Here is a 23,354-nt window from a genome sequence, read left to right as displayed (position 1 = left end):
GGCCTAATGGTCGGAAGGGGGGCATTTGTTCAATAGATCTTACATGAACATGCATTCACGATGATATGATCAATATTTATATTTTGATCATAACACTGTTAAAAAATATAATGAAGTTAAATTCATGTTCTGAACATTTTTATATTAAATTCAGATGAATTTTGGGATACCTTTAATATGTATAATTTTAGATTTTGAATTTAAATTTGGATGAATTTAGACAAATTTTAATATATTTTTATATTACATTTTATTCATATTCAATACGAATCTAAATCAGGCCTCATTGATTCGCTGCTATCATTTACTAATCAAAAATAAATGTTGCCATTTGATAAAAGTAAATTAATTTGAAATTTATCTAATGCATATTTTAATGAAAAATAAAATTGCAAAATAGGTATAGATCAAATGATGAACGAAAATTGAAATTACAACCAAATAAACAAAAAGGGAACAAATATGGATCAACAAATCAAACAAGCATGCAAATTTAAAAAAAGAAAAAACTGAAGTGGCACTGTGGCAGCGGGCTGTGGGCCGCGGATTTCGGTGTTTCTCTCAAGTGCCGTTCAGGGGCATTTTCGTCCCAAGGGGCTTAGTACCAGGGACATTTTGGTCCCAATGTTCCGAGATCTATAAACCTACTAACCTAGGTAAGGTCAAAGGTGCAGCCAACTTTTCTCATACCCACCTGACAATTGTGCATGAATTCCATGTTTGTCCCTGCGGGTACCCCAAATTGCCCTTCTTTTGAACCATTCTAACGTTATCAACAAAATGGTGAGTGCACAAAAATTAAAGGCATGTTTGGTGATGAAAAATAATTCAGGAATATTCAAAATGTGATTCTATATGTTGTTTGCGGATGATATTGTATTCATCGATGAAAGTAGGAGTAAAGTGAAATTTTAAGTTAGAACTTAAGAAAATCGCATTAAAGTCTTAAGATTTAAGGACAAGAAAGAATAAGGTATAATATATGAAATATAATTTTTAATAACATAAGGAGGAGTGGTAGAGAGAAGATTAAACTTAACAATTAAAAAATTAATAACACTAATAGGTGTTCTCTTTGCATAATCTTCTCTATTGCTTTTAATTGGAGCATACTACACCGTGGCAAAATGAGGTGTTTTGATTAGATTCAAAAGTCATTAAATTATAAATATAACAAGGATGATTGTAAAGCTAATCGAGTTGTGAGTTTGTATTTTTGTCTTCTAGACTTAATTAGGAAATATTGGTCCCCATCGCGGGAGAATGAGCAGCCTCAATATCATTTCTATTTATTCTCTGTTGCATGGAGTTGTAAATTTAATTCTAGGTGATTTTAAATTTATATTTGAGGCTGTGTTGTATCTAATTCAACATGGTTATAACTAGAAGTAAGTGCATATACTTTGCTTCTTTAACCTATTTAAAACTTGTCAAGCTTCTCTATTTTAATTACGAGTCTTTTAAGCATTGATTTTGAAATTTGGGTTTGAAGTGTTGATTTTTAGATAAAACATAATATAAAATTGTATTGAACTTCTTCCAAATTCAAATAAATTTAAATTTTAAATTCAAAATTTATGCTTCTAATCATTGTTGTAATGTATTTGGAGGTGAATCGAAATATTGTTATTCAGCTATTTCAAGTTTTTATAACTCAGTTAAACTAGTTTAATGACTAATTTTAAGCCCATCTATGTATGCTTTGAATTCAATGGAAATGAAGCTAGTCGACTCGATGAAGTTCTAGGCCCCAATAGGTAAAATTCAGAGTGATTCCTCAACTATCCTGTTAGGGGCCTAATTGAATGCTTGAGTATAGATTCCCTATGCTCATGAAAAAGGCCGCGACCGACCGACCGACTTGTAAATCTAAAAGGATCCATTCATAGGCTTGACCTGATATTGTTTGTCCGCAAATAAAACTCAATTAAATTAGTTTAATAACTTATTTTGCACTCATCTATGTGTGCTTTGAATTCAATGGAAATCCATTTAGAACCATATAACAGGTTGTTTTCGATTGAATTCATTTATAGTTATGAATTCTTAACATGTCTCAAATCTTTGTGTGTACTTATGTCTAGTGTGTGATTGAGAGTCTCCGACTCTCATGTGTGTATTTGGAAGCGAATTCAAATGTTATTACTCAACTAATTCAAATTTACAATTCAATTAAATTAAGATTTCAACTCAATTACGTGGATTGTTACTCTCAATTCGATTGGAGCTAGATTAGTTCACTCAAATTGAAAACTTTCTTTAAAACTGATCTAGTAATATCAAATTAAAAATCTTTTTTATGCGGTTGGAAGTGGATTGAAACCTTATTATTCAACAAATTTAATTTTACAAGCACATGAACTATTTTTGAATTTGTGCACATACAACTTAACAAAAAAAATTTAAAATAATTTTATTAAACTAACTAAATAACTAGTTAAGTTTTGTATTTGGAAAAAAATGATTAAGTTAATTTATGTCAATCTATATTTCTATAACTCATTGGATTCCTGTTATTTTTCTTTGCTTTCTCTTGCTCTTCATCATTTTCTTATAATTTTCATTCTAATAAACGGATTTTCTAGCAAACTTTTAATTCTTAGAACTCAAATTTAATTCAATGCATGTAATTGTTTGAGATCATTTTTTTAAAATTTATAGATCTCACAATTTATATTTTTTAAAGAAAAGCAATTTGGAACCATTTTTTTTTTAAAATAGAGAAGATGAAAGGAAGGGGAATTGGCATCATTTAGCATAATAATAATAATAATTCATTTAAAAAATAATAATAATGATTGTAAAAGTGTAAATTCCTTATCATACCTGTGGTAATCATAAAACACAAAACCTGTAAAACCAGAGCAGTGTTTCGGGAAAATGGCAGCTCAGTGTGTTTCCTCCATTGCTTCCCCTTCTGCTCGAAGATTTCCTTCGAAAAGGTCTCTGGCAATGATGGGTTTTCTCCGTCACATATCCATAAAATCTTATAAACCTGTCTCTCTTCAGAAAATCGCCCCAGGCTTCAGCACGCCTTCCTTCGGAAGAAAAATTCTGAGAAACTCATTTCAAGGTAAAATTTTTAATACCCATATTTGCTTTTGGTTTATGAACTTTATTTTATGTCATTTTTTTTGTAACCTTTGAAAGTTCCCAGTTTCAGTTTTTCAATCTTACTGGTGGAGCTTTGCTTCATTATATTTTTCTTTATTAAAACCGTGAGAAAATTTGAAGGTTTAATTGTGGAATTTGGTGATTCTATGATGTAATCTGTTGACATCTTTGATAATAGATTTTTCCTGACGTAATTGATGGGTTTCATTTTTTTCACTAATTGGGTTCGGTAGATAAAATACGATTCCGGAGGCATGCAAATGGGATGAGTAGGAAATTGAGAGAGCTGCATTGTGAAATTTCTTTCGTTTGACAATGAATAGGGCAACTGTTTCCCGTTTGTTGGATTCATTCCTGGAATTTGTTTTCCGCATAGTGAAAACTCTTGCTAATTTTTTGGCTTGAAGATAAATACATGACAAACCAATGTGACACTGTGCAGGGGTTTTAATTCTTCCCCACTGTTCATTTGTTGCTAAATAAATCCAGGGCTGAGATTTATGTGTGTATACTAAGTAAACACTCAAAAAAAATCCTAGAAAAGAAAAGAAAAAAAAGTGTAAATGCCTAATGACAACCTAGTGCAAATACTTCAGGGTTTAGTCCTGCAGTTTAGAATTGTTCGGCCAGTTCCATTGTCCCTTAACTCATTCAAAGTTTGGGGACTAGGAATCTGGGAATTGACTGATAAACAATCCAAATTCTGAAGCTAATCTCCCAACTTGTTGCTACCTCTTACAAAGTTAGATTGCCTGTGTTCCCTAGGGAGTCAATAAATAAGAAGATTTTCCAAACAGTGGACCTTTTAGATTATGCAAGATATGACTAGGCTGCACAATATCTCCTAGATGAACTGGGTCTTAGTTTGGTGAATCCTAGTGGGGAGATAGTTAGGCTGAGAGTTGAGGATCCTTGGGATAGGGTAAAGGCGAAGAAACCTAGTAGGGAACTTGATAGGTTAGCATATTCAGTTAAGTATTAGAAGCGTCAAATGGGGATTCTCTCTTGAAATGTGTGGGGTTTAGGGGGTCAAGATAAGAGGAGAATGGTTAAGGAGTTGGTTAACAATGTAGTCCTTATATCTTTTTCTTGAAGGAGTCTGAGTTAGGATAATGAACACTTTTTTTATTAGGAGCAAGGGACTCCAGGAGTAGAGATTGGGTGTTTCCCTTCTTTGACCACATTTTTAGTTGGGGGGGGGGGGGTTTGTTAATGGTGTGAGATAGAGAGTAGTGTTTCTTAGTGATTGTCTAGTGGGGTCTTTCTCCTTGTTAGTCTTACCAAAGCTTATGGGTTTTGGGAAGTGCTGGTTTACATATGTTTAAGGACCGGCTTTATCCTCCTTTTTTAATTATTTTTTATTTTTTGTTTTTAACAAGTTAGTAAGTGTTTTTGGTCTTTGTAGTCTGCATTTGGTGGTAGGGAGGATTTCAATGTTATCTGGAGCTCTAGAGGAGGTTTGATTTCTTTATCCAAGCGCGGGTGCCGGGCACTCAAGGACGTCCCTTTGATGGCAATCTTATGTGGATGGTTTCAAGTATTAGACAGGCCTCTTCGCAAATTGACAGATTCCTGATTACCATTGTTTGGGAAGATGTGTTTTCAAATGTTGTGCAGGAGACTCTTGCTAGGCCAGCCTCTGATCACTGCAATGTGCTTTTAGATTCTTATCTTCTGTCATGGGGTCTCACCCCTTTAAGGTTTGACAACATGTGGTTGACACATCCTTGTTTTCAGCATAGTTTTAGGGATTGGTGTGGGGGGGGCGCTGAAGTGCTTTAAATTGATGAAAAAAATGAAGTTTGTTTAATTAAATTGGAAGAGTGAAATAAAGAGGTTTTGAGGAATGTCAAAGAGAAATAAATTTTTTTTTCCTTTTTTCTTGTTGAAAAATTGTTGGTTTGGATAGGCTAGAGGAAGTTGTGTTGGATGTGCTGTAGGATGGGATTGGTTGACCTATGTCCTATGGTTCAACCCTCACACAAGCACATACTATCAAAACACTTTGGATTAAGAATTCAATTAACTAAACATAAACACCATAAATCATGCTATCTTTCACAAGTTGTTGTATTTTCAGAAGTTGTATGTGTTTGTCCAGAAAATAAGTCCCAATTGTTTCTTTCACAAAGGAATCAAGTTATATGCTGAAAACTTGTTGTTTCAAAGATTCAAGAATATAAGTTCTATGTTAGTTAACTAATATTCATCTAATTGATTTAAAGCTAGCAAGTACCAATGTTGCAATCTATGGATTCAAGGGGCTGTTCAAAGATGTGATTTTAAATCTAACGACAAAGGTTCACAAAATATAACAAAGATTCAACACAAGTATTGAGTTACCAAGAGAATGGTTTGGATGACTTTGACATTGTTCAACACGAGATAAACCACGCCTTAAGTCCTTTCGTACAAGCTTTGAGTCACCAAAATGAACGCAGCAATGCAATGAAGAAAGAGCGGCCGTGGGGGTGTATGTTGGTGGTGGCCGTGTGGTGTTGATGGAGGCCGTGAGAGGGAGGAGATGGAGATGGAGTCGCTGGATAGATAGTGGTCTCTCACCACTTGATCTCTAGAGAGAACGCCGTAGCCTCACACTATTCACTTACAAAGAGAGGAACAAGCTTTACAAGCTCAAGTAAAGAAATTCCTTTTTTATATTCAACTTCAACTCTCAACAACTCTCAATCTAACACAATTAATATTTACTAAAAAATAAGGAACTCCAACTCATAGGCACACAACTCAAGTTTAGTTGTCTTGCATTATTACAATTCAAATTTAAAATTCAAACATATTCCAAAGGAAGGCCAAAACTGTGTGGAGCCCACATGACCTTGTGGGGCTCACATGAATCTCGGACTTGAACTTGTTTCGGCATATCAACTGGGGTCTTAATGCACCGAAAGTCTTCATGTAATCCATGTGTACCTACAAAAATAGTTATGAACAAAAATGGACATTTGGAGGTCGTCCACGTGTCACCATATCTGCAAACGAAATGGGTAAGGCCGTTTGATCCCCATCATCTCTTCCGGGTCCAAAAGAATTCTTGTCCGAAGAATTAGAGGTGAAGTACTGGGAGTAAAATTCTGGGTTAAGATGAAGGAGGTCTTCTTGAAAATTCCAGCTCTTTTCGGGAAGTGGCTTATCTCTCCACTTGACCAAGAATTTGGATAAGGGTAGAGGAAAAGGCAATTTCGGTTTTCAGGTTCAAGAGGAGTGGGGTCACCTGCAAGGTTAAAATTTGAAGGTTTTACAAAAGAAGATGCTACGAGAAATGGGGTTAGATTTTTAACATTAAAAACATTGCTTAAATCAATAGGAATATTAAGCATGTAAGTATTAGAACCAGTTTTTTTTTTTAAAATTTTGAAATGATCCGTCTTGTTAGCATGTAACTTCTTCACCTTTCCTACAAGAATCTGCTCAGGACGAATACGGACTATAACTATATCACCCTCTGAAAATTCTTTCAACATGCAATGCATATCACCAGTTGATTTATAATGTTCATGATTCAAATTAACCTTTATTCTTATTTCAGAGTGTAGATTGTGTATATGCTTTGCAAAAGCATCATTCGGCTCACTCACTCTAGACTTAAGTGTTAGTGGAATAAGATCTATAGGCTTTCTAGGACTATATCCTGTGATAACCTGAAATGGGCTGAGTATTGCGGTCCTATCCACCGAACTACTGAATGCAAAATTGGCCACAGGAAGGCATAAATTGCAAGTTGTCATGTTTTCAACTACCAAACATCTTAATAGGTCCTTAAGGCTCCTATTCACTACTTCAACTTGCCAATTGGTTTGCTGGTGATAAGCACTAGGACATTTAAGTTTGGTGCCTAACATGATCCTCAAGGTTTTCGAGAAGTAACCTATGAGCTGTACATCTTCATTGGAAACAATGGTTTTGAGAAACCTATTCTCAATGACAATCTTGTTGGTTGCTCTATTATTGACGCACATGCCCCAAGTGTCATCTTTCTTGGGAGTAAGGAGAGTAGGGCAGGCACATAGACTTATGGTATCCTGAATAGAGTCATGTTCCTTTATTTCATTCACTTGTTTCATCAACATCTCATGTTCTCTCGAGTTCACTCTAGGATGTGGTAAATGAGGCAGAGATGAATAAGGAACAAGGTTAGTGACATGTGGAATCTTTCTCACGGGAGGTAACTCACTAGGTGGTTCAGGAATGACATTCTCAAACTTGGAAAGTATAGGTGATACTTCCAGTGGTGTGACATGCTCAAGAAGGGATGTTTCAATCTCCTTAGTAACAACCTTATTTACTACCTGAGTATCTCGACTCTCCTGTTCAAATTGATTTTCACTTATGATAGTTAAGGATTATCTACTAGTTTCTTTCTTGCCTTTTTTTTTCCTCACTATCTTCCCTATCAAGCGCCAAGTTCCTGGTGGGACATTGTTTGGAAAAATTTCTTTGTTTATGGCACCTGAAGTACACTATACTGCTATAATTTTGGTGGGAGGATCCGGTCATGGGTGCTTTTCCTTTGTTCATAGGTTGTTGGACTGTGGAATTGCTCCCTCGGGAGATAACTAGACCTGATTGTGCTAGTCGGGACTTGTCATAACTCTGTATCTTTCGAGAGTATGACTCATTTGAAGAGGTATCAAATCATTTTCCCATGGTCCCTTTAGTCCTTTGCTCAAAGTCGTGTGCCAAATTAAATGCATGCTCAAGGGAGTCAATGTGATGGGGAAACAATTCTCTCCTTAGTTCAGGTTTTAATCCTCTATGAAATCGGGATATTTGTTGACTAACAGTCTCATAGACACCATATCTTATAGACAACTCATTGAATTGACTCATTTGAAACAATCATGCTACCCTGGCGCAAACTGTAAAATTGATCCATAAGGTGCTCTTTATAGCTAAGGGGTACATACTTCTCCCTTAACCTATCCTTCATTAAATCCCAGTGCTCAATGGGTCTATGATCTAACCTCGCTTCCTGCCTCTCGACATTCATCCAATGGAGCTTGGCTTGCCCCGTTAACCTCATTTTGGCAAACTTAACCCGATGAGGGTTAGTCATCTTATACCAATCAAAATAGGAATCCATCCCAGTCAACCAATCTTGGAAGACTTTAGGGTCCATTTGCCCATCATAGGTGGGGGCTTCTATCTTTACTTGCATCATTACATCCTCGTAAGGATCACGATGGTCCCTTCGGTGAGATCTCCTAACGTGAAAGTCATCAACGTCATATTCCTCTCCATCCTAATGTTGGGCATAGGGCTCATGACATGTGGGTCTCCCAGCAAAGTCATATTGGTGATCCACTTGCCTTTGTGGAGGGAGGGAAGGTCTTTCTCTAAGAAGCATAGGTGGCTCTCTCTTAACATTAATCCTACGACCTCGGTAAGGATTCCCGACTTGAGTAGACATCCTAGGAGTTGGGGAAGGATTCGGACAACACTAGGGCAGCCCTTGGAATGGTGTTTGGTCACACAAAGAAGGGTCAAGGGTGAACTTAACCTAACTGACATCCATATATCCAAGATTCTGAGTATAGGTGGGCTGTTCTGGGCCCAAATCGTCGACTAATTGGGCCAAATCGTCATCTGTTTCGGTCTGAAACTGAAATCCTGCTAATGGATTTTCATCCGCGAATGCCCTTCAGTATTTTGAGCATAACTTTTGTTAGAAAACTCGAAATAGGGCGATTTTGATATCAAAAGAAAGCTAAGAGAATTTCCCACAACTTTTGTGTTCAAACTTTTTCAAGATGGTAAGGTTTTGATAGAGAAAATTGCACATCAAGTTGGCGGCAGAAAACTGAAGATGTTGGCACTTAGAGGGTTCGCCTATCTCAACCTAGGCTCTGATACCAAGATGATGTAGAACGAGATTGGTTAACCTATGTCCTACAGTTCAACTCTCACACAAGCACATACAATTGAAACACTTTGGATTAAGAATTCAATTAACTAAACATAAACACCATAAATCATGATATCTTTCACATATTGTTGTATTTTGAAAAGGTGTATGTGTTTGTCCAGAAAATAAGTCCCAATTGGTTCTTTCACAAAGGAATCAAGTTATATGCTGAAAAATTGTTATTTCAAAGATTCAAGAATATAAGTTCTATGTTAGCTAACTAATATTCATTTAATTGATTTAAAGCTAGCAAGTACCAATGTTGCAATCTATGGATTCAAGTGGTTGTTCAAAAATGTGATTTTAATCTAACAACAAGGGTTCACAAAATATAACAAAGATTCAACACAAGTACTGAGTTACCAAGAGAATGGTTTGGATGACTTTGACGTTGTTCAACACAAGATAAACCATGCCTTAAGTCCTTTCGGACAAGCTTTGAGTCACCAAAACGAACGCAGCAATGCAATGAAGAAAGAGTGGCCGTGGGGTGTATGTTGGTGGTGGCCGTGTGGTGTTGATGGAGGCCGTGAGAAGGAGGAGATGGAGATGGAGTCGCTGGATAGATAGTGGTCTCTGACCACTTGATCTCTGGAGAGAATGCCGTAGCCTCACACTACTCACTTACAAAGAGAGGAACAAACTTTACAAGCTCAAGCAAAGAAATGCTTCTTCTATATTCAACTTAAACTCTCAACAACTCTCAACAATTGTCAACAACTCTCTCAACAACTCTAAACCTAACACAATTAATACTTACTAAAAAACATGGAACTCCAACTCATAGGCACACAACTCAAGCTTAGTTGTCTTGCATTATTACAATTCAAATTTGAAATTCAAAAATATTCCAAAGGAAGGCCAAAGCCGTGTGGGGCCCACATGACCATGTGGTGCCCACATGGATATCGGACTCGAACTTGCTTTGGCATATCAACTGGGGTCTTCATGCACCGAAAGTCTTCACATAATCCATGTGTACCTACAAAAATAGTTATGAATAAAAATGGACATCTGAAGGTTGTCCACGTGTCACCATATCTGCAAATGAAATGGGTAAGGCCGGTTGATCCCCATGATGATGTTTGGGTGGGTGAGGTTGATTTAGAGAGATCGGCGTCTCATGACTCTCATCCGGCTTTTTTTTTTTTTTTTTTTGTTATTTATTTTTTTGTTTTTGGGGTGGGTGGGTGGGGGGACCTTCAAAGGGATCGGAGGAACAGCTCTATTGTAATTGTTTTAGCAGTTTTTTTTTTTAGAGGACGATGCCTTTCTTTGTACTTTTATCTTTTCTCTGTGAAAAAAAAAGAAAAAAAAATTCCTTATCTCTCTTCTGAACTGTAAATTTCATTTCAAAATGACAATAAGATCTAATGAGCTGAAGTTGCTTGGCACGAGCTTCATTGGGTTAAAATGTGGAAACTTATTTGTTGCAGACTGCAGTGAAGAATTGTTGATTCTGTTTGTCAGATTTTTATGACATAAGTTGGGAGGGCTGAAAAGTAAACTTTTGATGTATATTGATTCTTGCAGTGAGATCAGTGGCTGCTCCATTGGAAACCGTGAATGGGTTTGATGACATGGTTTCTGGAACTCAGCGGAAGTATTACATGCTAGGTGGGAAGGGAGGTGTTGGAAAGACAAGCTGTGCTGCATCACTTGCTGTAAAATTTGCCAATAACGGGCACCCAACCCTGGTGGTTTCAACTGATCCTGCACATTCGTTGAGTGACTCTTTTGCACAGGTTCGAAATTTTACTCGTGTTCTTCCCTTAAAACTGGTCGGGCTGATATAATTCCAACCAAATATCTTCATCATGTTTTTAAAACTTGTAGCAAATTGCATTTGAAGTTTATGTTTATGCTTATGTCTGTATCTGTGTGTTTTCTCTAGGATTTGACTGGGGGCACCCTAGTACCTGTTGATGGGCTTGATTCTCCACTGTTTGCACTTGAGGTATAGGGAGAAGTGATCTGTGACAAGATCTGTTATTTTTTCTAATTATGATTTTATTTTCTCAGTAGTCTATGATATCAACAACCAAGTATCTGCTTCCTTTCTGTTGGTTTTGTTGTTAAGTGTCCTTGGTATTTCTAATCTATATAATTGTAAATTTGTACCAGATAAATCCTGAGAAGAGCAGAGAAGAATTTCGCAGTGCAAGCAAAAAAAATGGAGGAACTGGCATCAAAGATTTAATGGATGGCATGGGCCTTGGAATGCTTGTGGAACAGGTGAGAATTTGTGTATTTGTATGTAATGGCGCTTTAAATTGATGCCTTTTCTCCTTCTCTCAATGACTCATGGATGGTCTTGATCTGTTACTTATACAGTGGTAAACCAATTAAAGGAAATCATGTCAACCACCTCCCCTCCCCTGATTAATTTCACAACTTTAGGTATCCTCATTGTGCAAAGTACAAATATTAATGAAAATGTTGAAAGAAAACTTGTTGGATGGAAATCATCGTATCTTTCCAATGAGGGCAGATTTCAGCCTCCCTATTGTTAAAACAGTTATCTCAAAATTGGGAGTGATTCAAGAAGATTTTTTGCTGGGAATTCCAGGGAAGATTTTAAATACTACTTTGTAAAGTGGGGAATTGTCAACAAACGTCCAGTGGAGGAGAGTTGGTTATCTTTTCAACCAAGCTGTCTTTGGGAAATGGCTTTGGAAATTCTTGGAGGAGAGGGGTAATGTGTGGAGACTGGTGATTTAAGCGAAGTATGGAGAACTGACACATGGTTATGCTTCTAATATTGGGAAGTTGGGGTGTCCTAGTTTGGAGGTTGTTAACGAACTTTCTGATAGCTCTTTAACATATAGGTGACCAGTTGCGAGAGCGATGAGGCCAAATGGAATTTGACTAGGAACAGGATGTTCTTGATGAAATACTTCCATAATATGCTCTCTTGTGTAGGCACAATAACTTGGAGGATGAGAGCTCCCTCAGAAAGTGATCTGAAAAACCAAAGCCCCTACTAAAGTTGCTTTCTTTACTTGGAAGCTTGGGAATGCATAGTGACATTGAACAACTTAGAAAGAAAGGGAAAGGTCAAAGATCTTGTTTATACTATTTTTTTGGTGCAAGAATGAAGGGGAGTTGGTTAACTGTATCCTTTCTTCATTTCTTCCTTACCAGTGAGTTTCTGGATTTGACCCTTGCTGTGATGGGAATATATTGGTGCGATCTCAGCCTATGAAGTATGAATTTCTTGATTGCCAAAGGCTCTCTGGGTAGACAGCAAGGAGATTTGGCCCCAGTTACTTGCCATCGTTTGGGTTTTATGGCAGAAAAGAATAGAGCTTTTGACGGGGTGGGGATGTTCTTCCAAGTTATTGAGGAAAGATGGCCCCAAGCACTTCTTTTTTCTGTGTGGTAGAATTTTATAGGCAACTCATGCACACAGGACTAAAAAAGCTCACTCTCTCACTTTAATGATTCCAAGAAATGTGTATTGTGTATGTACAAATTGCGAAGCCTTGGCGGATTTAGAGTATTGAATTCAATATTTATTTGAAATTCTCTTTGTGCAATTTAGGTTTAGGTTTTTCTTTTTCATCATCATTATCGTTGTCATCTCCTCTCTCTCTCTCTCTCTCTGTTTGTGTGTTTGATAGTTCAATTAGTTACTTGTTTTTATTATGATCCCTGCTTCTCTTTGGCCGGTCATGCATCTCTCTACTGATAAAGTTAGGTGAATTAAAATTGGGAGAGCTACTGGACACACCTCCTCCAGGTTTGGATGAGGCCATTGCAATTTCCAAGGCAAGTACAGTCTGCCCAACTTTTCAATCCTCCTAGAACTGCATACCACATCTAATTGGTTTTTCTTGCATACTTACTCACTACAGGATCCCTTGCCAGGTTATGCAATTTCTTGAGTCACAAGAGTACAGCATCTTTACTCGAATAGTTTTTGATACTGCACCCACGGTGAGCCAAAAATCAATTACTTTAGCTTTAAATGTTTTATGAATATCCATTAAACTTGATAAATTTTTCTTAACAGGGTCATACCCTACGGCTTTTGTCCTTGCCAGACTTCTTGGATGCATCCATTGGCAAGATATTGAAGGTTTGGATCTCAATAAGAGTTTTAGAATGCATGTGGATGGGTTGGGTTGCTGATTCAATGTAGAATAAAGCGTATTTTTATCTATTAAAACAACATAAATGGTCCAGTTATAAGCTTATTGGTAATACATACCATATTGAGAGGAATGGAAGAATAAAGTTCATGATATTTTTAATATTTTGATAGAATCAGTGATAAACTAAAGTTATGTGGCAATTTTCTGATTAGGAACATGAACTAGGGATTGCCTTAAGCTTTGCCTCGCAAAACACCATAAACAAGCAGAAGGGAGACTAGAGTTGTTGCCTCTGGGAAAACTCTTTGATGCTTAAATTAGTGAGAGCATGATGAGGAGAAAGAAGAGCTAGGGTTTTAGTTTTTGTCCTTAGGATTGCTTAGATGGGCATGCATGCTTTTTCAGAAAGGAAATTTGAATTTTAAAGCAAGATTCATTTCCCGTATCAGCCCATATTTCTTTTCTTACTGGGTAGATTCTCCAGCATGGTTGGGATCCTCTCCATTGGGGAAGTTGTTCCTAACCTTCCCCTTGTAAGACACATGGCATCGTCTGATTGGTCTGAATCCCACAACATGGAGAAAACTATTGTATTTAGTAATCAATCAATTAGCAAAGATTGTTGAGCAAAACTAGGATACATCTATAGGAACATTGTTAAAATCATCTTAATTTCTCAACATGACAAGAAAATTTACTTCAGTTCCCCTTCATTTTCTTATCTTGTACATGATATTGTGTTTTGTTTTTGGGTTGGCACCCCTCCCCCTTGGTACCCCTTTGATGAATTTTTTTCCTACAAAACAAAAGTATCTTGAGGCTTCAGTTTCAAATATTTCTTTGGTTATTTTTTTAAAATATATTTTGGTTCATGTGTCACTGATGGTATGGACTAAGCCAAATGTATACTTGGCTACTGTTTTGGTGAGCATTTCTGGTTCCAGGTGTGTATGTTCTTTGCCATGTCAGATTAATGGTAATCAGTGACAGCAGAAATTTCAAGAATTTTTCTTTTGTGGGTAGTGGGACCGCACTGGAAGGGGGTTGGGTATGAGATGCTGGGGTTGACATAACCTAGAAATATTGCCATGTTCTTGAACCCTCTCCGTTCCTTGCCATTTTTCTCTTTCTTGTTTTGTTTAATTATGTGACTTCAAATCGTGCCTTTAAAAACATGACCAGGATTTAAGTTTGATGAACTAAAAAAAGTTTTTTAGTTTGAACTAATCTTGTGTTGTTATTAGTTGAGGCTTCATTTAAGCTTTCCATAAATATCGGCATGCCAAAGAAATATGTTTAAGTAACCAATTTTTTTTCGCTGTGGCCATAGACTCCAAATTTATTGACCTCAGTGGCTTCTGGTTGTTTGTAAGGAGAGATGGATTCAGTTGATAAGAAGATTTGGTCATTATTAAATTTCGTTTCCAAAATCACTGTAAGACAAGGAAAAGGCATAAGATGAGGAAAAGGCACATTAAAAAATTACAGCAAAAGAGGTTGAATGTCACATTAGGAAAGCAGATAAAATGCAACTTATTAGTTAACATAACTTTCTAGAACCCAAAGTTGTGTTTGGGAGTATGGATTTCAGGCATTGAATTTAGATTAGTGTGGATTTGGATGAAATTCAATACAATGCTATATTGCATTTTCCAAATTCATGCCAATCCAAATCCAAGGTCTGAATTCTGAGCTCCCAAACATGGGTTTAATCTTCATACTATTGTTGGAATTGGAAATATACACATATAATTGTTTATTCCTTGGAGGCTTAGAGAACTCTTTTTTCTCCCTCACTTCTGTAGCATTTTTACTTTACGATGACAATCATACGTAGATATCTTAAATGCACATATGGCACCATTTTATTTTTAAGCATTTTTTATCTTTAGGCATTTGCAAGGACATCTTTCATGGAATCCAACAAATTATGAGTGTCAGACATTATACTTTTCTACCTCTCTTTGAACTTACATGTGCTGTATCAATTGTCTGCGATTTTTTTTTTCCCCTACTTGGGTTTGTATTTGGGAGCATGGATTTCAGTCATGAGATTTGAATTTGTGTGGATTTGGACGAAACTCAATACAAATTTGAACTATGTTTTGTCCAAATCCTCAGAAATCCAAATCCAAGGTCTGAACCCTAAGCTCCCAAACACCAAGTGAAGGATTCTTGCAAACACATTTTTGTGTGATTGAACTTATTGTGGTAGTTAAACATGTTGCTTCGTCATGAAGGCACAATTTTGCTACTAAAAGTTACAAGTAGGAGCCATGATCTATTCCATATGGATTTGTTCAGCCATGCTTCCTAATAGGTGGCCACATCATGGGTTTCTTTATTAATACATGACGTTTACTGTGTATGATAGGGGATTTGCATGTATAGAAATGGTTGCATGATGGTTTTAATTTCTTCTAGTATTACATGTATTTTTTATTTTAGCTTCTAATTAGCACTTGGAGTGCTCTTTTGTACATTTACTGACGCCTAACACATCTTTCCTTCATCCACACTGTCCAACAGCTTAAGCAGAAGTTAGCTTCAGCTACTTCAGCCATCAAATCTGTTTTTGGGCAAGAGCAAAACCAGCAGGATGCAGTAAGATTGATGTCCTTGCTAGCTATTGTCATGCTGCTCGCAATGTTAAACATTTAGATTTCTGTGATCTTTTGTAGGCTGCTAATAAACTCGAGCAACTAAGGGAAAGGATGGTAAAAGTGCGGGAGCTTTTTCGTGACACTGATTCGACAGAGTTTGTCATAGTAACAATCCCCACGGTACTTTGCTATAGAAGTGTTATCTTTTTATTAATCATTTGCAGTGTCAATTGAGGATGTTTGTCTTCAGTTGAAATTCTGTTTATTGTAACTTAATAGAAAATGATTTCCTGGTTTGTGTCGCAAAGTACCCGTGTCTAATACAACATTGTGAGCATATAAGACATTGACTAGCTTTTAAATTTTATTATGTAAAAACTGGTGAAAGATTTAGCGAATGATAGCCCATGAAAATAGGTTTGCTTGAGTGTGTGCTAAAATTATTTGGCACTGGTTTGCTTGCAACTTGAAACAGCTTTTTTTGTTTGTTCCAAGTGTTCAACAATTTTCAATGGCATAATTGTAGGATAAAAGCAAAGTGTAGGATATGTTGGAAATATAATAGAAGGAAAAATATTTACTAATAAAATTAATATTAAATAAAAATAAAAATACTTATCATAAGCTGAGTCGTGGAAGGACCACTATCCTTAAAGCCGATTTCGCACGTATGGAGAACATTTCTTAGTGCTTATAGTCACTGCGCGCACGACCTTCAGGATTACTCTATTGGCTTGATTTTATGTACACTCACAAATATCAAAGCTATAGGAGATGTATTGTCATTTAGTTACCCCGGAAAATATAACTATCAGGAAAGAGTATTGTTGTAAAATAGATTGGATATAGGAAGCACAACGGAATAAGTAAATACAACAAGCAATCAAACACAACCAATAAATGACAACACAAGGTTTATGTGGTTCGGCAATGTCTACATCCACGGAAGCAATTGACACAACAATTTCACTAAGAAATTATAGAGTACACAATACACTTCTCAAAATGATCTTTCTTGTCTCACAATACACTCGGACAAGAATATATATACTTTCCTTCGGAGGTTCCCCCCCAAAAACCAACCAACTTAACGTTCAAATTCAAAATTTGGTTGACGGTTTTTTGAAATTTCTTGAAATTGTCAACGGTTTGAGATTCCGAGAGCATGTTTCTGAAGATGTCTGAGATTTCAGTGAAATCGTTAACGGTTTCAGAAAAAGCCAGAGAAAACCGTCCAGAATGCTGCACTATATTCTTCTCCTTGTGTAAGTTAGTCATTTCAAGAAATGAGCCACCAATCACAACAATCTCCACCCTGACGAATTTATGCCCCTTAGGAGAAACACAAAAAACATAGCCCGACGCTCCACCTTGACCCTTGAACATTAAGTTGGGTTTGCCTCCCTTCTATCACTTGGAGACATGGACCAAGTCCAAGCAACACCGCTTGAACTTACCAATGACAGTTTCAGCTTCTACCATAAACCCCGACAAAGTTGTAGATGCAACACCAGAAGACTTCACCCTAGGCTTCCAATAAGACCTTCCCACAACAGTAAACACAAAAGTTGCTGCAAATCTTATATCACCAAAGTCCCCTGCATAGTTTTCAACAAAACCAACAACTGACGGTCCATTCTGTTACCTGCTGAAACACTCAATTGCACAATCATGGAGGACCTTTGACATATCCCGGACATCACAGCCCGCCCTTAAGTACCGAGCGGTAGACATTCCATATTGATTCTCCACAGAACCCCCTTAAGACGGCAAACAAAGTCTCCTTACGGTTCCGTCTACAAAGCCACCCTGAGATAACACCAATCTCTTCGTAGTTCTGTCCATTCGAATAAGCAAACGAAGACCCATCTTGGCCGTACCCAACACATTCATGTCAAAATCTTTCAACAGAGTTCCCAACTGATTAGTCGCAGTTAAAGTATTTCTAGCCATTAACATGTCATTTACACACAACAAATACATCACTTCATACATCACTATCACCCTCTTCCCAACTAGAAGTCTCACCAATTTATACCTGAGTGGTGGTCTGATAGTGCACATGGACCCACCGTGATCCCGTTGATCTCCCAAGCTGAAATTCCCTGCAATATGACCAATGTCATTTTTGCCCGGAGTCAGTTGCTCCACCTGCATCACATGTCCATTCATATCGTGATATTGTTGACCCGAGATAGAACTTCCCGCATTTCTGTCGTGAATCCTTAACTCCACCTGAATAACATGATTGCTGCTGCCGCAGTTTTCTAGCATTTGTTTCTCTTCCTTTACTTGAGTATGCTGCCCCATGACTTTAACAACAAAAGTCATGTTCTCGATCATCCCTTTGTTTGCCATAGGATCACCCAACTTGTACCCACCTTTCTTATAACCCAGAAAGATGTAATGTTTGGATATAACACCAAGCCGAGATCCTCCATCACTAGAATAGTGCACCAGTGGACATCTACTCACAATCGAGTAGTCTACCGCAAAACCTGCCCACAATTCACTTGCAACTTTCCCATCTACTGATACCTTTGGCGATCGGTCACACGAGAAACGCGCCATACTTATTGACTTCACAAAGAAGTACCTTGCAAGCGCTGCATATGGTCTGCCCTGCTCACAAAACTCCTTGAACAAAATCGGCGTACTCAGTCCCAATGGCTGACTTGAGGATTTCTCTCCTGGTCTGGTACTCCACCTCAACCATAAGTTTAACCTCGTAAACACATCAACATCAGGCTTGTGCCACATGAGATAAACCAAGACCTTCCGTGATACACTCACGAAAAACATATGTCTATCCTTTGATGCTATCATCATCGGTCCCCAAACATTTGAATACATGTAGTCACCCATATGGTTTAACTGCATATTCCACAAGGTATCTGATTCAGATTCAACAGCTGCAGCTCCACCTACAACCGTAACACCCTACAGTACATAGATATTTCCTGTTATCTTTTCTCCTTTCATCACTATCGAGTCGCCTTCACACATTTTCATTTCTCTTTTTTCAGACTTGTAACAAAATCCATTACAGTCTAAAGTACCCACTGAAATAACATTCTTTCCTAGACCCTCAACATGCCTTACATCATATATAGTTCTTACAATACCATCATACATTTTGATTTTGACATCTCCAATACCAAGTATTTTGCATGAAATATTATTTCCCATCAAAACACAACTAGTATTGACTGCCCTGTAGGTGTCAAACCATTTTCTATTTGCTGTCATATCATATGATAAGAGCATCCGGTATCTAGGATCCAAGAGTCATATGTGAGGCACTCCGAACACGATGAAACACATAGCATTTCTCCACCACTGCATTCTTATATTTGCAAATTTTGACAAACCTTGCTGATTTTTAGAATTCCCTTTCTTCCATTCGGACATTCCGGTCTTATGTGCCCGATTTCACCGCACTTAAAGCATTTCACGTCCTTCTTCTTCTTCCCAGACTGCAACCGAGATTTGCTTTGGAACTTACGTCTCCCATGTTCTTGATTACTTTTCACAACAAGTCCTTCACCATGTGAAACTTCGTCGCTAATTATTTTTCTTTGATGAAAACCAAGCAATGCACTTGTCACTTCTTCCAAATTCAAGCTATCCTTGCCCCATGTAGGAGTTGTAACCAAATTCTCATAAGTTTGAGACGTAGGTAGGGAATTTAATAGCATCAATGATTTGTCTTCCTCCTCGAACTTTACATCAACACGTGCCTAATCACTCACAATTTGATTGAAAGTGTTGATATGCTGGTTCAAATCCGAACCCTCAACCATCTTAAGCCAATACAACCTTTGCTTAAGAAAAAGTTTGTTCGACAAGGACTTAGACATTTACCGGCTTTCTAGCTTTCGCCACACAGCCGCTGGAAAATTCTCGTCCATCACATGATAGAGAACTTCATTGGCCAAACACAAGCGTGTTGTAGAAACGGCCTTTGCTTCCAATTCTCTCCATGTTGCCTTATCCATTCCAACCGGTTGAATACCACTTAAAGCCTTCACCATCCCTTGTTGCACAGTATATCCTTAACTCTCAGTTGCCACAAACCAAAATTCCCGGTTTTATCAAATTTGACGATGTCAAATGTGCGGAAGATGATCCCGACGCCATGACAACAATCACTCTGATACCAATATGTTGTAAAATAGATCGGATATAGTAAGCATAACGGAATAAGTAAACACAACAAGCAATCAAACACAACCAGTAAATGACAACACAAGGTTTACGTGGTTTGGCAATGCCTACATCCACGGAAGCAATCGGCACAACACTTTCACTAAGAAATTATAGAGTGCACAATAAATTTCTCAAAATGATCTCTCATCTCACAATACACTTAGACAAGAATATAAATACTTTTCTTCGGAGGTTCCCCCCCAAAAACCAACCAACTTAGCGTTCAAATCCAAATTTTGAATTTCTATCTCGCTGAAAACCGTCGACGGTTTTCTGAGATTTCTTGAAACCGTCAACAGTTTGAGATACCGAGAGCATGTTTCTGAAGATGTATGAGATTTCAGTCAAACCGTCGACGGTTTCAGAAAAGTCACAGAAAATTGTCGACGGTTTTCTCCCAGAATGTTGCACTATGTTCTTCTCCTTGTGTAAGTTAGTCATTTCAAGAAATGAGCCACCAATCACAACAAGTATAAAGTTATTTTGAAGAATTAAAAAAAGTGTATCTTGAAATGAAACTGTATTACAGCATCATAAATACGAAATGGTTAAGGTAGTAGTAAATATTTTAAAAACGTTAAAACTAATATATTAAATTTAAGTATACTTAATTAAAATAAAAGCCAACGACTGTTATATAACATATATTAAAGAAATATTATTATTTTTATTTTGAAACATCCATCATTAATATGGTAATACCAACAGGATAAATCTTCAGTTATTGATCTGTTCTGCCTGGGATAAAGTGGCTTATTTGAAGTATATTGACTCTACTATGGATTATTTATTAGTGATCGCTTCTAATGAATTGCTTGCTTTTAATTAATTCCTCCAAGGTTATGGCAGTTAGTGAATCATCAAGGTTGCGTGCTTCCTTGAAAAAGGAATATGTTCCTGTCCAGAGGCTTATTGTTAATCAGGTTCTTCCCCCATCAGCCTCGGACTGCAAATTTTGTTCAATGAAGAGGAAGGTATTAATTCAGTTCACTATTTTGTATGCCAAGCTTATGGCTTTAGGTAGCGTGAAAAGCATTTCTATCACCCTTTTAATGTGATTATAATCTGAATTTTATGAAGATAAAATTATTGTGCTAATAAAATGATATTGCATGTACATTGCGGATATTGTGGTTGGAAATCTTAGAAGTTATTATAGTGGTAATAATGATATTATATTTACATTCTGAATCTCTGATATTGTGGTTGGAATAATCTTTAAGAAAGTGAGCACTGCAACAATGATAGCCTTAAATTGAGGTTAACGGCGAAAAGGGTTCAGGTGGCTAAGCTCGTATATTCAGGATGAAGGAGTAGTTGTTTTCATTGTTATTTAACCATTATAAATATTAAAGATTCTTTTATAAAAGAAAGGTTTATAAATTCTCAGAAGATGGTTTAATTTTGCTCCACCTTCTATTGCATGAACTCCACCTATTGTGACATGATTACTCTCCAATCACAATCATGGGCATATATTGGAATGTAGGAAAAGTGCAAGTGGCAACTTTGAAGTTTGTTTCTTCTTCTTGTTTTCTTCATCAAATGAAGGTTATGTATGAAATAATTCTTATTGCTCGTATGATTTTCAAAATTCCAGGATCAGATGCGTGCACTTGATATGATTAGGAATGATCCTGAACTCTCCAGCTTGACATTAATCCAGGCACCCCTAGTTGATGTAGAGATCAGAGGGGTTCCAGCTCTCAAGTTCTTGGGAGACATTGTCTGGAGGTGAATGCCACTATGCATACAGCATGAATGTTACCGGGTAAAAATTCCAACCTATTGTTGAACCTTTCATAACTTCGCGACACCAAGTCTTTCAAAATTTTGTTCTTTGGTTTTACTCCCAGCAGTTTGATGCTGCAGCTTGCCGAAACAGTGTGAAGCATCCTTTATACACTTAATATATTGATGCTCTAGATTCCAGTTGAGTAGCATCTTTAAATTCTAGCTATGAAATTTGAGAATCCAAAGAGCCATCTTCTAATGTAAACATTGTCATTACGGACAGTTGCAACAGTTTTTTTTGGTTGGGTTGTAATGTAAATAGTATATGATTATGATGGAGCTCGGGTAGAAAGTATTGATTCATTTTTCAAGGGTAAGTATCTAGGTTTAGTGCTAATCAATAAGTCGGAACAGCTTCGTAAGTATATTCTCGATATAGAAATAGAAATCGAAAGGATCCAATTCAAACAAGTTTCCAATCCAAAAAGAAAATTTGTCGGAGTTGATTAAAATATTTCAATCAAATGCGTATCATGTGTACCATTCGTATTCGTATGATTTTTTTATCAAAAGAAATCACAAAAAAAGTATGTTGCTGCCATTTTGAAAGGATTAAGGATCACCGAAGTAATGTCTAGTACAAGAGTCATAATCTTGCTTATCGACTGTATAAGTAACACAGTGATTTGTTGCAAGATTTCAATGGTCATAATCTTGGTTAATCCTTGTAGAAAATTTTCAGTGAATTGGTAGGTGCCCCTGAATGGATCAATAATCAAAATTTACTGCATCTATCTGCTTTCTGTTTCTTTCAGAACTCTTCTGATATGAGTTCTGTTCATTTTGAACCAGTTATTACTGTTGCATGGGTACCACTCACAGAGCAGATGTTGAGGCTCTGTACACGAGGAAGGTGCACAGGTTTCTTGCCAGACGATGAGGCCCATGGAAGTTGAACCACACTTTTTGTTTTACAGCTTATACTGAAGCAAGATATCTCGGTGGGAAATATTGGAACCGAGTGGCCAAACTATGAATCAACAGTTTTTTCTGTACTGTAAACTTCATGCTGATTCCTGTGTATCATCAGTGTGTCGCTAGATGGATGTTCCGATGGATCAGTATGATAATTCTGATGGGTTCTTGTCATGTTACGATTTGCTTGATACACAATAATTGAATGGAATCGAATTAGTCATAACAATTTTACAGTTTTGCTATATAACTTGCGTTCCATTTCCTTCATTCATTCGATTCTTGTATACCATACATTGGATTATATTAATGGGATAATAAGTAAAGATTGATTGTTCAACGTACCTAATGTATGACATGCTTCAGTTGTATGGAGTAGGTATTATTCTTGGAGGAACTCTTTTAACTCTTTTTATTTGAGGAAATGGCAGTATGAAACCAGGACTCGATGGTACGGGTCATAATTTTTTTGTTGAGGAAGGGCGAAGTTGCGTTCAAATGGAGCTGTGGTCTTTTTGCAGATTGTGAAAACTAGGAAAGACCGATTAAGATGATTTACACACTTGTAACATTGACTAAATAAAACATAAGTGAATTAATTAGCAGGGATGTGTGCTCCATTAGCATAATCGAATGGAATGGTGCCCTAGGTCATGCTTGTTTCATAAGGTTTTTCATTTCTCAAACTATTTAGATTGG

At 37.0% G+C, this 23,354-nt stretch overlaps 1 protein-coding gene across 1 annotated transcript; it reads left to right on the top strand.

Moving 5' to 3' along the window:
- Positions 1–2,845: 2,845 nt before the first annotated feature.
- Positions 2,846–22,900, top strand: LOC131165396 (ATPase GET3B-like). Its single transcript, XM_058123141.1, has 12 exons — positions 2,846–3,073; positions 10,571–10,782; positions 10,932–10,994; positions 11,162–11,272; positions 12,734–12,808; positions 12,908–12,976; positions 13,053–13,118; positions 15,664–15,738; positions 15,816–15,917; positions 20,786–20,920; positions 21,547–21,717; positions 22,533–22,900. Exons 1-11 carry the CDS (start codon positions 2,881–2,883, stop codon positions 21,682–21,684), a joined length of 1,239 nt encoding a protein of 412 aa, XP_057979124.1. The 5' UTR covers positions 2,846–2,880; the 3' UTR covers positions 21,685–21,717; positions 22,533–22,900.
- Positions 22,901–23,354: the final 454 nt, after the last annotated feature.

The sequence above is a fragment of the Malania oleifera genome, chromosome 10, assembly GCF_029873635.1.
Source record: "Malania oleifera isolate guangnan ecotype guangnan chromosome 10, ASM2987363v1, whole genome shotgun sequence".
In the NCBI taxonomy this organism is placed as follows: domain Eukaryota; kingdom Viridiplantae; phylum Streptophyta; class Magnoliopsida; order Santalales; family Ximeniaceae; genus Malania; species Malania oleifera.
This window is presented reverse-complemented; position numbering and strand designations above follow the sequence as displayed.

Excerpts from the sequence above, each read along its gene's own strand:
- LOC131165396 (XM_058123141.1), top strand. The coding sequence starts at position 2,881 with ATGGCAGCTCAGTGTGTTTCCTCCATTGCTTCCCCTTCTGCTCGAAGA. Across the intron at positions 3,074-10,570 it reads TCTGAGAAACTCATTTCAAG|TGAGATCAGTGGCTGCTCCA; the intron begins GTAAAATTTTTA and ends TGATTCTTGCAG. Across the intron at positions 13,119-15,663 it reads CCATTGGCAAGATATTGAAG|CTTAAGCAGAAGTTAGCTTC; the intron begins GTTTGGATCTCA and ends ACTGTCCAACAG.